Genomic DNA, 16,320 nt, shown 5'->3' on the forward strand with positions numbered 1-16,320 from the left:
AGAACCAGGAAAGTACTTCCCCTTATCAGTTTTGGATCGTTACATGGAGAATAACCACATGAGGATGGTGTACTATTACCAAACTTCAGGAGAAGTAAGACTTGGAGAAGTGACCAAGAAGTTGAGAGAGACTTTGTCAGAGATGCTTACCCATTTTCCCAAAGTGAGTGGACGGTTGATAAGGGATGAGAAAGGGCATTGGAAGATCAAATGCAATGATGCTCAGGTCAGAATGGTGGAGGCAAAAGCCAAAGGGAGTGTTGAGGGGTGGCTTAGATGTGTTGATAGGGAAAAGGAACTTCAGCTTGTGTATTGGGAGACCATGTTCACAAACCTTATTATTGGTCTACTTTTTATGTCCACGTTAGAATTTTATACTATTGAAAACAAAAACTTTTATTTTAATATATTATTAATCAATTAGAAAGCGTTTGTTGATTTAGCTTTTAAATTAATTATTGTAAAATTTCATATTAATGATACCATTGCATTTCAATAAGTTCTTGAAAAAACTAAATGATTTGGATATGATAAAAACTGGTTAACCGATCAAAGAGTTTCTAATTAAAAGTGGAAAGTTGAAAAAGCGTGCGACCAAATTAAAAAAAAAAATTGATGACAATAACAGATGACTATGAGATTCTATGTTTGTTCCGATAGGAAAAAGGCGAAGTTATGGAAAGAGAAGCGTGCTTTCAATGCTGCAGAGAACGAACCAAATTAGGGTTTCGAATTTCTAAAAAATGGGGTTGAAGCTTTGATGCTTTCAGGCTGTGGGGGCTCACACATGAATTTTTTTAATTACAAAAACATAAATGTAAATAGGAATGGAAAAAAAAGAAAATCATTAACAATTAAATTAATTATGTTAAAAATTATTTAAATGTCTTCCCATTATAAGTGATTAATTTTTAACTTATTTGACTAAGAGAGTATTTAGAAAACATTATTTCATATTATATAAAAATTGTTAAAAACATTATTTGATCTTATTTTGCATTTGTTAAAAATATATAGCTTATACTTTTTAATTACTTTTTATAAAAATAAAATAAATAAAATTTTAGTGTTTACAATTAAAAATTATTAACTCATTTTTAGTTATTTTCCTTTTATTCTTACTAATTATTTATTATGCATATTTTGTACATTTTCTATAATCTCATTGTGGAAAAAAAAAAGTATACAATTTAAGTAAATACATTATTGTAAAAATGCTTCTCACTTATTGATGAGGATTTCCCTAAGCCTCTTGAATTTCGGACCTACTAGGACTAGGATGTATCTCAAGCTACAAAACTCGAAAATGGGTGATTCAAAAACGAAAGGAATATTTATGTTGTGAACCTTAATTTTGACTCAAAGAATCACTTAATTTGAATTTGTATAACGCAAGATATGGATAAAAGTTATTCGGGGCTTAATTTGGGATTTGTTTGGAAGAGAATGCTATGAAACTTAAAATTCAGAATTGGAAAAAAAAATTGAAATTCATACCTTGTAAAGAGAATAAAATGAAAGAAATATGATAGGGAAGGCGCCACAAATAAGGATGTTTGATAAGTCAACAAAATCGCCACAAGAACAGATGAATTCTTGATAAGATCAGAGGTTGCAAGGAAGAACCCTAGCAGAGAATAATTCTCACTATAATCTGATTTCAATCATGTATATCCTTAAAATGATTTCTAAGTGTTTTAGTACAATTCAGTTTTGGAGTTTGTCCACATGAACTTGACATATAAAAACAAAAATTAATCTCTTTAGCACAAACATGATGTATATGTTCTAGTGATTAAGTGAGCATATTTCATCCTAAGGTGTAAGGGTTCAAATCCTATAATAGACAATAAAGCACTTTAGAATTCAAGTGTTGGACTTCATTTGGGTGTTGGGCTTCTAGCATGGTGCTCAACATGTGTTGTAGAGCTTCTTGAGCCTTTCTTGATCTAGCTCTTGTCATGGGTTCTCTTAAGCTTTGTAAAGGATCTTGGACTGCTTGAACTTGAGTTTGGGTCTGGACTTCACTCCTTATGTCCACATCACTTATGATAAAATATCAAAAGTTTATTGTACTTTAAAGATATTAAATTTATTTTTATTTAATATTTTCTTATAAAATATGAGTTATGTTAATAATTACTTTTAGGATATTAGTTAAAATAATAATAAATAGATTATTATTATTAAAAAATTGGATTAAAAATATATTAAAAGTTAAACGATAGTATATTATATTATTTGTTAACTAATACCTTAAATACATACTAACATTTGCCATAAAAAAAAAAAAAAGATTAATGCTAAATGATAACATTGTAGGAGAAAAAAAATATTACTCTTAAGTATTTTTATACTTACAATATAATAAACAATGTTTCATTAAATTATTCTCATTTTTAACCATTTTTAAAAAAAAATCATAATTATTTATCCAAAAATAAATAAATATAATACAACACACTTTTAAAGCGTGATTACTTACAAAAAATATATAATTATTTTTCTAAATAAGGAATGAAATATATTAAACTTAACACGAAAATAAAGACTTGTAAAAACGGCCTAGAACCGTGAGTTGAGGACTGACCTTAAGGGTGAAATTCACTTATTTTAATACATTAAATTTTATAAATTTAATTATTAAATCAAAATTTCGCATGAAACAAATATTTTTTTAATTATATATAACTTGAAATTATTTAATATTTTTGTTGAATAAATTTATTTTAATAATATTTTATAAATTTAAATGAAGATCTACATTAAAACTATATATTTATGAGTATTTAATTTATCTAAAATTCAGTATGTATAAGTATTAAAAAAATGTTACATAATTTAATTGTTCCGTTGATAAAATTTAGTGTCTAAAAAACTGTTAGATACAATAAATATTTAAAACTTACCTTTTTATAATATCATAATATTAGTTGTCTTTTATTTTGAAAAATAAATGATGCATTTAGAAACGCAATTTAATTAACAACTTATTTAATAAGGTCTTTTTACATGAAGGAATCCTATAAATTTGACAACAAAACTTCTTAGAATAAGTTGAAAAGAGCTTGTTCTGATAAGATACTAAGATGCTTGTTGAAAAAAGCTTAAAAGATTCTATCAGGCCTATAAGTTTTATCATAAGATCTTTCAAACATTTCCAATGTCTCTAACTACCTAGCTGACTAACTGCCAAACTTCTCATACTCTTATTTAGTGTAGTGGTGGATGGTTGAATTGGCTTTCAGGCATAACATTCATGGTTGAGGTGATGTTATTTATAATATAGATATATTAATTTTCTGAAATACTATTTTTGAAGATTAAGGAAAATAATTAATCAAGTAATTGCATAAAATTCACAGCAGAAACAAATACAAACTTGAATAGAAATGAACATAGGCTGAGAAAGCAAATGTGATAATAGTTTCAAAAGAAGCACAAGATTGGTCCAATTACAATGGAAAGAAGCCATGAAAATGAACCATTTCACTTCATTTTGGCCTCTGTAAACAGAACATGGCGATTAACTCTAGGATCATATTTTCGAAACTCAAGCTTCTCTGTAAATTGCCTTGGTTTCCTCTTAACATAGAAGAATCCAGTCCCAGCTGCAGAAACTAGTTTGACAAACATCTGAGCCTTCTTCTTCTTGTCACCCATTCTTTACTCTAGCAAGAGGTAAATGAATTACTAGTAAAAAAATACAAACCCAATAAGGGTGCATTTGGAAATACAGCTCAATTAAGCACTTATTCAATAAGTTTTTTTTATACGAGTGCTTATTCTATAAATTTTACCATAGAACTTCTTGGAATAAGCTAAAAAGAGCTATTCTGATAATCTATATTGAAATAAGCTAAAAAATACTTATGGGAACTGTAAGCTATTTTCATAAACTCTCAATAAGCTCTTCTCAGTGCCTCCTAAATTGTTCAACACTTCAACATGATCAAATATAGTTATTTTCATGTAGTTATTTTTTTGTTCAATTAAAGTGAAATGGAACTAGACATACTACACTAGAAATCCAGTTCAGAGAACAGGGTTACATCAGCTAACAGTGTCTTTAAATAGGCAGAATAACACATTTAGTTATTAGGTGCATGGAAATAAGAATGCAAAACATAACACTATTTTTAATTTCTAAATATTTGACAATTTCCTCATTTCTTAACATATTAGTACAACTGAACAGATTGAGATAATCAAACATAAATTTCAATTTGAATTTCATGCGTCCATTAAAAACAATTAATCCGAATAATTGTATTAAACAAGAAAAGTGCAATAATAAAAGGCAGAAAAGAATGCATTTTACTTGAGTCATATATATCACAACAAAACCAATAGCAAATTACCAAGACCAAAGTGCATAAAGCTCTATAGTTTCTCTAAATATACATCCACAGAAAAGAAGGGGGAAAAGGATCCATTTTTATAAACAAATTAATAAACCCCAAAAGTTTTGCACAAATAGTAATTAAAATAAAAATTCCTTTACTTCCGCTGAACAAAACAAATGTTACATAATCGAATACTACACTGTTAAATCAAGGAAAGGTTTACAGAACAAGAGTGAACTACAAAATGAGGAAAAAATAGAATTTTCTTATTTTTTCAGTTTGTTACAATGACAATCATTGATAAATATATTTGAGTCTTGACATAATATCATTCTTTTACCCAATTTACTGTCCATCTGTGGTATCTATTTTAAAGAATTTGTTTTTTTCAATCACCACTAAATTGTTAGTGGTGAACCTTAACATGATTAATTTGACAATTGTATCTAACATGTCAATATGCTAATCCCCAATTAAAATGTGTACAGAAGTCACAAGAGTAAATACATTATACAAGTCACAAGGCCCAGCCAACGTAAGGAAAGGAAGTAGAGAAATGTTTTGCTTTGATATTTTCAGAGATGACCAAGTTGGTATTGAACAACTATAGTGGCACTAATTCTAGCCTTTTCAATGTTCAGACCAAGCAGCCAGGCAAGCTTTGATATTTGTAGGTATTGAGATGGCACAGTCTAGACATGGCATTTTTATATCCCACAAGAAATATGCTTTACCCATTTGAAGAAACTAGCATGTATCTTGTGATAAAATTGGATATCTTTTGCTGTAAGTGTGGTAACTGGTAAGTGGTTCCTTGATTTTTCATGTAACTCTTACTAGGATGTAGTTGTTTAAATACTTCTATACAGTAATGGAACACCAGCTAAAAGGCCTAATCTGTAAAGAAAAGGGACAACAGGGATACATCATTATACAACTGCTGATTGGGCAGGCTCTCGATCAAAAAGATGTTTTGTGTGAGTTTGTGGTGCTCTCTTAGCGGAAAAAATTAAGCTATCTTAGAATTGAAGCAAACTTTGATCGGTAGATCAAGTGCAGAAGCCAAAAATATTGAGCCATGGAAACTGCAACTTGTGAACTCAAGAAAGTTAATTTATAAGCTGTACTCACTGGATTTTATAGCAGCTAAAAACTTAACAACAAAACACAAATTACAAAGGGAAAACGATCTAATTATGATACCCAGAAACCTAAAATTTTCCATTTAAACTTGTAGAATGTCTCAAATATTTCCCTATTCAAGAAAATCGTATTACAAAATTTCAAAAATAAATAATAGCCTTCAGTTATAAGATCATTCATCATACATATGTTTATACATTTAAGACAAAACCACATACACTTTTCAAATTTTACAAACATTAAATATGGTTACTTGCAATTTGGTCTGAAAGTTAGCATTCGAAAGACACCAATGCAATAAACATAAAAAGTTAATTATATTGCCCTTACAAGCATTAAGTTCTTAAGAAAGTAATAAACTTAATTGTTTGGATAGAATAATCAAATTCCACTAATTGTTAAAAAGTTATGTTTGGAGAAAGAATCAAATTCTTAAACACGGAACCACCAGTGGCAGTCATTAACAACCGCAGACAGAACCATAACAAGAAGAGATTGACATCAATAGAGAGAGATTAGAGAGAAATCGCAAGAGAGATTACCCGCACGCACGCGAGAGAGAGGAGAACAGGGAGAGGCTAACAGTTGCTATAGGGTTTAGATGTAAGGAGAGACTCTTACAAGCCGTGGATTTTCAGTAAAACTAATTTATTTAGTCGTGCAGGTATGTTATTATTGTATAGTGGCAGCAGACCAGCAGTAGAACAAAAAATAATAATAATAATAGAACTACTAGTAGGTTGTTGATAAAAATAAAATATAATGTCAGAATAAATAAATAAGTTAACATAAATAATAAATGATGAACAATATTATGTATCATAAAAAAATATATAAAAATAAAAATAATTTGATAATATTAATCTTACATATAATAATATTAGTATTTGACTATAAAATTTAAATATTAATATATTTTTAAAGTATATCAAATAATAAAAAATAAGAACTTATACTTTTTAAGTTATATCTACTAGGTTTATAAATTATAAATTCTAACATATTTTAGAACACATATTTAATTATAATAAAAAGTTAAGTCAAATTTTAATATAATTTTTTTTTACTAAAATTATATCATGTTTGGATGAATTTACTTTTAAAATATTATGTCAAAAATTACTTATAAAAATAAGCTATTATTTTTAAAATAAAACTAAGTCAATCTTAAAATCTCAAAATATATATTTATAATAAATATTTTAAAAATAATTATCGCATAAAGAAATCTTAGTTAGTTTGATGTTAAATATATATTATTTTGAAATAAAATAATTAAACTCAATTTTATGGAAAATAATTTTAATTTAAAACACCAAATAAAAAAATTAAACTCAATGTTCAGACTTTTTTTAAAACAATAACAAATTAACATATTATATTAAACAATTTTATCAACACCAACTATAAAGATTGATTTGAAAAAAAAAAATTATTGATTTTAAAAACTAAGAGAGCGGTTCCACTTTAACTGTTTTCTAATATATATTTCTTAGAACGGTTCCGAATGAACTGCTCTCTAACAAGGACTTTTAAGAGCGGATAATTGGGAATCGCTCTCTAATAAGGACTTCTGAGAGCGATTGGTTTAGAACTGCTCTGTAATAAGGACTTCTAAGAGCGGTTGGTTTTAAACCGTTCTCTAATAAGGACTCTGAGAACGGAACTGCTCTATAATAAGGATTTCTGAGAGTGATTCATTTGGAACTGCTCTCTTATATGGACTGATGTCGCCCTTGTCGTAGACGATTCTCTACGATTTATATGCATGTCCCCCAACCACTAGACTCGTCTGTTAATTGGAAGATTTACCTTTTTAGTGTCGTCCCTGGTCTGGACAATTTCAATGCCACATGGTCGTCTAACTCCCGGCAATTTGTTTTCATGCATGCCTATTTTGGAAATTTCTTTTAAAATTAACCCCATAAAGGCAAAAAATGCCACAAGAACTTTCTGTCCTCTAAGATTCTCTTACGTAATTAAAATATATTATATATTTTTTTTAAGCATTTTTAATCTTTTTCTTCATATAATTCAATATATTTTATTTATTTATTTTATCTTTTAAAGCCATTAAAAGAAACCTAAATTTGTTGTCTAATTTTATTTTATTTTATTTTCTAATAATTTATAATTATTTGTTTTACAATGGTTAGAAACAGTAGTGGTTCTCTTTCACCACCTAAATTGACGTATTGGACGTGGAATGGTTCGGTTGGATGTCCGTATTAGTATTTAAGTTCAGAAGACCAGCTACAATTGTTCGTGCTATATCGTGAGTGAATTTAAATCTTTATTTATACGGTCTTCGATTTTCATATCTAACTGTTCCAAAATACTTTTAAAAAATCGACCTTTGATGGTTTTGATTAAGGTTAGTGTACTACAAGTTAACCCACCTTCTCCCGTGCATAATACTTCCCACGTCGTTTTGGTTTCACTATTGTCACTGTTATACTTAAATTTCTTTTCTTTTGAGTCGATTGCAATAGATTTTAACCGTAAATTGTAAGAAGTATCTGCACTGAGAAGTTGTATGTATAGCCCACTGTCTAGAACATACAATATGACACACCATCAGTGAAACTAAACAATCTTAAATAAAAATCTAGAAAAGTAAAATAATAAAGAAATTATCATCAAATCTACCTGAATATAAAAAGATCGAGCCCTAACTGCACATACGTCCAAAATCTGTTAAATTGAATCATGGATGGAAAAGGACGCAATGAGCATGTCATTTGAGTCTGTTAGCCACATGTCTCCTTTATATAGGAAAGGTCGCGGGAATCTTTTCACACTCACTCACCGACTTTCACACTCATGGCAATGGCAGCAAGAATATTTTCTTCCTCAATGTTAAGATATTCAGCCCTTGTCAAACCTTACTCTACCGCTTGCTCTTCGCCCATTCCCCTGCATATTATTCTTAAGTCATTCCATAACATGTTGTGTAATCCTTTCTCCTTCATCTTTCAATATAACAAGATTTTGGGACAATGTAACAGGAATGGGCATCTCGTTTAACGAAAGTTTATGATGGGAATCCAATCAGACATTGTTACCTTTAATTGTCTTATCGATCGTTTAACGAAAATGCATCATATGACCTTGGCATCTTCGGTACTGGCAAGAGTCATTATGATGGGTTATTAGCCAACTATCATCACCTTCAATACAACTGCAACATCACGTGGATTTGTTTTTGACGTGGTCACCTATGCTGGCCAATGGCCTCTGTAAAGCAGGGAAACAAGAGCTGCTACTGGTTGAAGGACGTTTCATACAGCCTGATGTCTACAATGTAATTATGAACAGCCTATGCAAGGAATCACGTGTGACAGAGGCATTGGATCTTTGTTCTGATTTCCAAAAAAATATATGCGGACGAAATCACCTATAATATACTGCTACATGGCCTTTGTCTTTTGGGTGAAGTGAAGGAAGCAGTTGCTTTGTTCAACGAAATGGTATCAAAAAGCATCAAACCAGGTATTCGGACGTTAAGCATATGAATTACTGCTTTGTGTAAGAATAGAAATGTGAGAGAAGCTCATAATATGTTTGCTGTGATGACAAAAGAAGATATGAAACCTGATGTTGTTGCTTTTAATTCATTAATGGAGGGATATTGCTTGGTACTCCTCTCATCCAAACCATTCTGGAAGGCTCTTTCTTTACCCTTTACAAGATAGTAACTAAGTTTTTGGACAACAGCAACTAACTTCCCTGCATAGCTACACCGGCCTCGCCTCTTGCTTTTTGTTTATAGAAGTTCAAGGCGTCAAGTCCTTTCTATCTAAGTTTTGTTCATCGTCCAACCTCTTCAAATTCAAAAGAGAATCTCAAAGAACTAGACGATCCTTACCAGTCTTACTAGGCAGGACAGAAACCAATCCTATAACTACAAGATGATACCTTAGAAGTTGCAAGCTACTTCTCCTAACGACAAGTAAAGGCATGCACTATATTAGAAAACTAGAATGGAAGGCACAATGAGAAAGGGGAAAGCTCAACCGCGTGCCACAAAACAGTGGGTTTTTGTTCCTGGTCTTGTCTTCCTTCCGGCTAAAGCTTCAAGTCTCAACACTTTGAATTATATGATGCAAATTGATATAAAGCCTGATGTAACAAGCTACAACACTTTGATAAATGGATTATGTAAGGCTAAAATGATTCATGAAGCGTTGAATCTCTTTGAAAAAATGCAGGGATTGTTCCAGATATACAGACTTACAATTGCCTGATGAAAGGGTTTTGGTAAACGAGGAAAAATTTGTTATATTTGGAAGCTCTTCTGGTAGAATGCTGGTAGAATGCATGTAAGGGGTTTACATGCAAACATAGTTACTTTAAATACTATAATGGACGGCTTATTCAAGAATAATAATCCAGACTTAGCAATTTTATTATTCGACAATCTTGTGAAGAAGGGTATTTGTCCTAGTGTCTAATGCTATGATCAATGGTCTTCAGAAAGAGGTTGAAGCATTGTCCTTGTGCTAAAAAAAATGGAAGACAATAGATGCGTTCTGGATGCAATAACTTTTGAAATAACACGAAATGATTTCTCGAGGCTTATTGTAAGGAACTGCTTTAAATCTAAAAGCCTTAAATTTCAATATTTGATTCTTTTGATCTTTGATAAAATCTAAACTGCAGCACTGCTTATGTTGATTGTTCATACAGATAGGGCTGATGTCAAACAAGACGGATAGAAGAGTTTGGGTTACTGTGAATGCTAGTGATAATAATAAGAAAGTGAAGAGTGTTAACTTCAATGGTGTGCCTACTAAGGTTTTGTTGCTTAGGAACATGGTATGTGTGTGTGTGTTTATTGATGTGTTTTTGATTTGTTTGCAGTGAATGGTGGTTTTGTTCAAGTGGTATTGACGGATGATTAATAGCGTTAAAATTTCCTGAATCTTATTATTAATGTGTATGCAATGTGTGGATAAATTTCTCTCAATGGTTGGATTTGTGTGCATTGCTTTGGAGATTGGCTTAAGGATTTTTTATGAATTTGTCTTGTATTAACTTTAGGTTTGATAAAAGTTTCACGGTTATTGTTGCTTGTCATGTTGTTGGTTTTGTTCTGCGTATTGTGGAGGTTTGATTTTAAAATAGCGCTGATTACTTTGTTACCGTGTTATGATGCAATGAGCTATGATCTGCATATTTAACTTCTTGAGTGTTCAAACTGAAATGTCAGACTTTTTAGTTTTATTAGGTTTTTTGCCAATCAGTCTGCTTTACCAGTTAGAAACTGTGTTTTACTTTTAATAGTCAACGACTGCACTTTCAGTTTGAGTGTGAAGATTCATATTAAATATTCTACCATTGTTTATTGGTGATGCCTCTGAGATTTGACTTGAAAATGCAACACCAACAACAATTGGTACACTTGATAGTAAAGAGAATATGATAAAATTGTGTATCTTGATTGTTCACACATCGTTCTATGTCAGCACTCAGCACAGATTACTATAAATATCATCCAAACAGAACAAGGAAAAAACTCTCTCAATTAAAGGGCTAACCGACACTAATAACTCCTAATTGACTCTAGAATATTTATGTGATAAGCTAAAGATGTCTAGGAAATGCTAACATTCTCCCTTAAGTTGTGCATATATATCATCATATCTGCCAAACTTGATATATCTTGTTGATCTAGTGATGTACATGAGAATTAAGGAATATAAGAGCTGGTTATTAGAATTTACTAATTTTGTAACTATTTGTATACTAGACTATATTCTTTTCCTTATGTATTGTGACAACTGACAATATGTTTCAATTTGCTTGGTCTGTTTCATGGAAGACGATAGTTGAGGCTACATGTAAATTTGCTAAATTGTCAATGTGCTCACTGGCCATGATTCACGGATCTTCTATTCTTTGAGCAACTTTCTTGAGTTCACAAGTTGCAGTTTCCATGGCTCAATATTTTTGGCTTCTGCACTTGATCTACCGATCAAAGTTTGCTTCAATTCTAAGATAGCTTAATTTTTTCCGCTAAGAGAGCACCACAAACTCACACAAAACATCTTTTTGATCGAGAGCCTGCCCAATCAGCAGTTGTATAATGATGTATCCCTGTTGTCCCTTTTCTTTACAGATTAGGCCTTTTAGCTGGTGTTCCATTACTGTATAGAAGTATTTAAACAACTACATCCTAGTAAGAGTTACATGAAAAATCAAGGAACCACTTACCAGTTACCACACTTACAGCAAAAGATATCCAATTTTATCACAAGATACATGCTAGTTTCTTCAAATGGCTAAAGCATATTTCTTGTGGGACATAAAAATGCCATGTCTAGACTGTGCCATCTCAATACCTACAAATATCAAAGCTTGCCTGGCTGCTTGGTCTGAACATTGAAAAGGCTAGAATTAGTGCCACTATAGTTGTTCAATACCAACTTGGTCATCTCTGAAAATATCAAAGCAAAACATTTCTCTACTTCCTTTCCTTACGTTGGCTGGGCCTTGTGACTTGTATAATGTATTTCCTCTTGTGACTTCTGTACACATTTTAATTGGGGATTAGCATATTGACATGTTAGATACAATTGTCAAATTAATCATGTTAAGGTTCACCACTAACAATTTAGTGGTGATTGAAAAAAACAAATTCTTTAAAATAGATATCACAGATGGACAGTAAATTGGATAAAAGAATGATATTATGTCATGACTCAAATATATTTATCAATGATTGTCATTGTAACAAACTAAAAAAATAAGAAAATTCTATTTTTTCCCCATTTTGTAGTTCACTCTTGTTCTCTAAAACTTTCCCTGATTTAACAGTGTAGTATTCTATTATGTAACATTTGTTTTGTTCAGCGGAAGTAAAGGAATTTTTATTTTAATTACTATTTGTGCAAAACTTTTGGGGTTTATTAACTTGTTTATAAAAATGGATCCTTTTCCCCCTTCTATTCTTTCTTTCCAATGCTTAATGTGTTCTGGTCCAGATTTTATAAAATGATAGCATAATTTTCTATGGAGAGACATCTATGTTCGATATATCAAATTTATTGTTTTGCTTTCTTATTTGTAAAACTTAAGTACTGTTATTATTTAATGTTTAACGATAAGCCTTGATTATAGTCTACATTATGTGAAAAAAAGCTAAAGATACAAAGTTCTGAAATAGGGTTAAACATTGCAAAGAATTCAAAGTGTTATGAAACATGTTACATATTACTCTAATTGTGAGAGTAATATGTGTGAATATCCTTTATTTTTTAGTATTCTTTTTTCTATTATGTATAAATGTGCTGTTTGTCTTACATTCATTAGTTTGGAAGAGATTCAATGCAGGCTTTGATCTGACGGGGATCAAATGGGTATTCATGTATGCTCGAGCCATACAAATGTGTCAAATTCAATTGATACACAACTATGTCAAATTCAATTCTTGGAAAAATTCTTGGTCTGATTGCCACTGTTGGCAATCGATTAACCACTATTATAACATGAAATTGGATTAAACTGCCAAAAAACATGATCATTGTCTTGGTGAAAAAAACTGAAAATTCATCATTTACACAAAAAGTAAACAATGTACTTGAGCTTACTAGACCAGCTTCAGAGAAAATCTCAGCAAGTCTGAAGAGCAAAAGCATTTGCTTTATGAGCAGTTTAACACCTCACATGCCATTTATAATGGTGGCAAGAAGGCTGCCTGAATTACCACTCAAATTTTCAAATTACATTAAAAAGAAGGGAAATAAAAACAAAACAACATGTATCAACCTTACCAAAGAGAACCGCTAGAACCATTTAAAAAATTGGGTAGCGAAATTGGTGAAAAGCGTTGATAAGGTTTGGTATAGGGTGCTGCATTCATCTCAAAGGCACAGTTTTGTAAAGCCAAAGAGCCAAACTCCAGCCCCTTCCATGTGTATATGAATACATCAATGAGAAACCAATTAGATTGAAACCTTGCAGAAGACCAATTACGCCGCACGTTAACCCTAAACTAAACCCCTGCGAGAGTGAGGTGTTCGTGAGAGTATATATAGCCAACAAGAGGTCATTGGGTGATATTGTTATCGATATTGGGCCAGAATATTTTGGATCTGGCCCACGTTTTAGAGTAACAACGTTGTACTTTTGTCCATTCATGTAACGGTTAACTGCTATAAAAAAATATGTAACGGTTGACCGAAAATATATGTAACAGATAATAATGAGTTAGGATGGATTAACCTTTAGTTTGGTTCAATCTTTATTTAAAAAGTTTTCCAAATTGCATATAAAAGTAATGTGTGATTCTCTTTGGTTTGATTTGAATATGATTTAAAAACTAAACCAATTTGAATTATAAAACATGGGTTCAATTTTGATAATTTTTTTATTAAAATATTTTATTTTCCAGAATTTTATTTATTATTACATGACTTTTAATCTATTTTTTAATTTAAAGTAAGTAAGATCATTTATTAGTTCAATTTTAATTACCTCTATCATCAATTGTTTAATTTAAATAAAACTATATCACTTAATAACTTTTTTTAACTATTGATTTGAAAGTTATATACATAGTTATAAAGATAATATAAGAAAATTTAATAGTTAAATTATTTAATTTTACATTTAATGATCAAGATTGACACTCATCTTTGACTCAAAGATAAGAAAATTATTATGAATTTTTTAGTTTAATTTAGTTTGGCAAGGAATGAAGAGATATACATCTTGTTCACCTTTGAGATGACGACAGAAAATAGTTCTAGAACTTGGTTCCAACACGCCAAACCCAGATCACTAACTATACGCTTCACGGGCACCATAAGATTGCATCATTTTCACAGCTCTTTCTTACAAGCAAGTGCAAAAAAATGGCTTTGCTGTTTGCATTATTAAAGATGGGAAATTTTCCACTCATAAAAAAGAACAGTACCTGTTAACTCTTTTCTTGAATTCTTTTATTGATAGCCGCTAAAGCTTCATTCTTAAGGTTCTCAAAAGATTCATATCCACCATTTAAATTTCAATAGAAACAAAGTTATATTATTGTGCCTCTCCTCACAATTCTCTTTCTATTTTGTACTCCTTCTTTTAAAAATTTGGGTCTTTCATTTGCAGTGTCAAATTCAGGACATGAAAACAGGAATGAGGAACAAACTGGTTCGGCGGATAAAAAAGTTGCTTTCTTGTTCTGGTAATCGTATTCTTGTTTTCATTTTCTTCATTTGTTCTTTTCCCCTTCGTCGTTGAGTTCAGCAGCAGAAAGATAAAATGAATCAGAAAAATAATTTTTATATTAAAACAGAGTGTAGAACGAGTTCTCCAAATGATGAAACAAGTGTGGATGTGCGTGAGGAATATGCCAATGCATTTCGAACAGAGTCATACACTGAGTTTTGGACACGTGTCATTGCATATTCCAATGGTGAATCCTCATCATGTTTGTCAAGAGAGTCGACTACATCGGCTCGGCTTCCTTCTTACCGTTTGTTTGCGGAGCATCTCTTGGATCCAAATCAACCCACGGTTTCTGAAGTCTTATCCAAAATCCAAAACCAACCCATTATCCATTCTCTCTTATTAGACTATTTTCTCCACACTTCCAATGCTTTTCTTCTTTGTAGTCATCTGTTAAAGGACATTGATCGTGTTCGTGCAAAATACACATCACTTAAGACTGTTCTTCAATGTGTTCCAAATAATCAAGTTCCTTCCTCAATGCTAATCTCCCATTTGGCTCAATTTTCTAACTCCTTAAACCCATTTGCCACATCTAGCCCCTCACCATGTCGGGTTCGGGTCACCCAATGCCATTGCTCCGACTTGCAAAAGCGGCTTGAGCTAAGCCGTGACAAGGTGCAAGCCAAGCTTCAGTTGATTGTCAGGCTAAAATATGGCTCGGCTTGCCTTCTTGTGATAGTAACAACTTCACTTATGGTGGTTGTTGCTACTCATGGCTTTGCTTTGCTTGTGGCTGTCCCGGGATTGGCTTCCTTGAATTTGGCTTCAAAATGGAGGTTGGTTAAGGTCGCGGCTCAACTTGATGCAGCCGCGAAAGGAACTTATATATTGAATAAGGACTTGGAGACAATAAGTCGGCTTGTGGCTCGGCTTAATGATGAGTTGGAGCACATGAGGGCAACAGTGAGGTTTTGGCTTGAGAGGAAAGAGGATAAAATTCAAGCCGACGGTGAAGTGGCGCGCCTATTGAAGAAGAACCAATGTACCTTTAGTGATCAATTGGATGAATTGGAAGAGCATTTGTATTTGTGTTTGATGACTATTAATAGGGCAAGAGATCTTGTGTTGAATCAAATCACTCACTAAACTTAGATATGTTAGCAAAATGTCATATAAAAATTATTATATATATAATTTTTTTTTCTTTTTATCTATCATCAATTTTTTTAAAAAATGTTCTTTTACTTTCACTTTTGAAGCTCAAGAAAATGTTTATTACTTTTTTCTAATCATACCTTACCATTATAATTTTTTAATTGTTTACATAAAATGAATGATTAATAATTGTGAGGTTCATCGATGAGACTAAATCACATTTTTCTTCCTACAGGTTAATTCATAAAAATGTATTTTACTTTTAATGTTGAGAGTTAATGGATAATATGAATAAATAAAAAAAAACAGTTTATTATATAAACGAAGGATAAAACTAGAAATAGATAATTTTTATGTAAATTAAAACATTAATTAGTTATTTTAAATTATGTGAAACAATTTTAAGTGACAAATAAAAAAATTGAGAGAGTTTGTCCTATTACTATTAAACCCATATTAAAAAATTATTTAATTAAAATACATAATTGGTATTTGGAATGATAAATAA

General features: G+C 31.1%; 2 protein-coding genes and 1 non-coding gene across 3 annotated transcripts; 1 reads left to right on the top strand and 2 right to left on the bottom strand.

The window, feature by feature from the left end:
- Positions 1–3,489: 3,489 nt before the first annotated feature.
- On the bottom strand, positions 3,490–3,849 carry LOC113846350 (50S ribosomal protein L33-like). Its single transcript, XM_027474497.1, has one exon. It carries the CDS (start codon positions 3,661–3,663, stop codon positions 3,490–3,492), a length of 174 nt encoding a protein of 57 aa, XP_027330298.1. The 5' UTR covers positions 3,664–3,849.
- Positions 3,850–8,709: 4,860 nt separating this feature from the next.
- LOC113847676 (UPF0496 protein At3g49070-like) lies at positions 8,710–15,803 on the top strand. The gene is made up of 6 exons (XM_027476915.1): positions 8,710–8,848; positions 8,928–8,991; positions 9,701–9,800; positions 10,179–10,307; positions 14,595–14,670; positions 14,782–15,803. The coding sequence occupies exons 1-6, from the start codon at positions 8,710–8,712 to the stop codon at positions 15,801–15,803; spliced, it is 1,530 nt and encodes a 509-aa protein (XP_027332716.1).
- LOC113848687 lies at positions 13,065–13,190 on the bottom strand. The gene has a single exon (XR_003501950.1). It is a non-coding gene; the product is annotated as a small nucleolar RNA snoR77 (small nucleolar RNA).
- Positions 15,804–16,320: the final 517 nt, after the last annotated feature.

This window comes from Abrus precatorius, unplaced genomic scaffold, assembly GCF_003935025.1.
Source record: "Abrus precatorius isolate BTA unplaced genomic scaffold, Abrus_2018 Scaffold8, whole genome shotgun sequence".
NCBI lineage: Eukaryota > Viridiplantae > Streptophyta > Magnoliopsida > Fabales > Fabaceae > Abrus > Abrus precatorius.

What these genes read in the sequence shown, in the direction of transcription:
- LOC113846350 (XM_027474497.1), bottom strand. Translation starts at nt 3,663, where the DNA reads ATGGGTGACAAGAAGAAGAAGGCTCAGATGTTTGTCAAACTAGTTTCT.
- LOC113847676 (XM_027476915.1), top strand. Translation starts at nt 8,710, where the DNA reads ATGCTGGCCAATGGCCTCTGTAAAGCAGGGAAACAAGAGCTGCTACTG. An exon ending in ATCAAACCAGGTATTCGGAC is followed by an intron (nt 8,992 to 9,700) that starts GTTAAGCATATG and finishes GAAAAAATGCAG; the next exon opens with GGATTGTTCCAGATATACAG. An exon ending in AAAGTTGCTTTCTTGTTCTG is followed by an intron (nt 14,671 to 14,781) that starts GTAATCGTATTC and finishes ATATTAAAACAG; the next exon opens with AGTGTAGAACGAGTTCTCCA.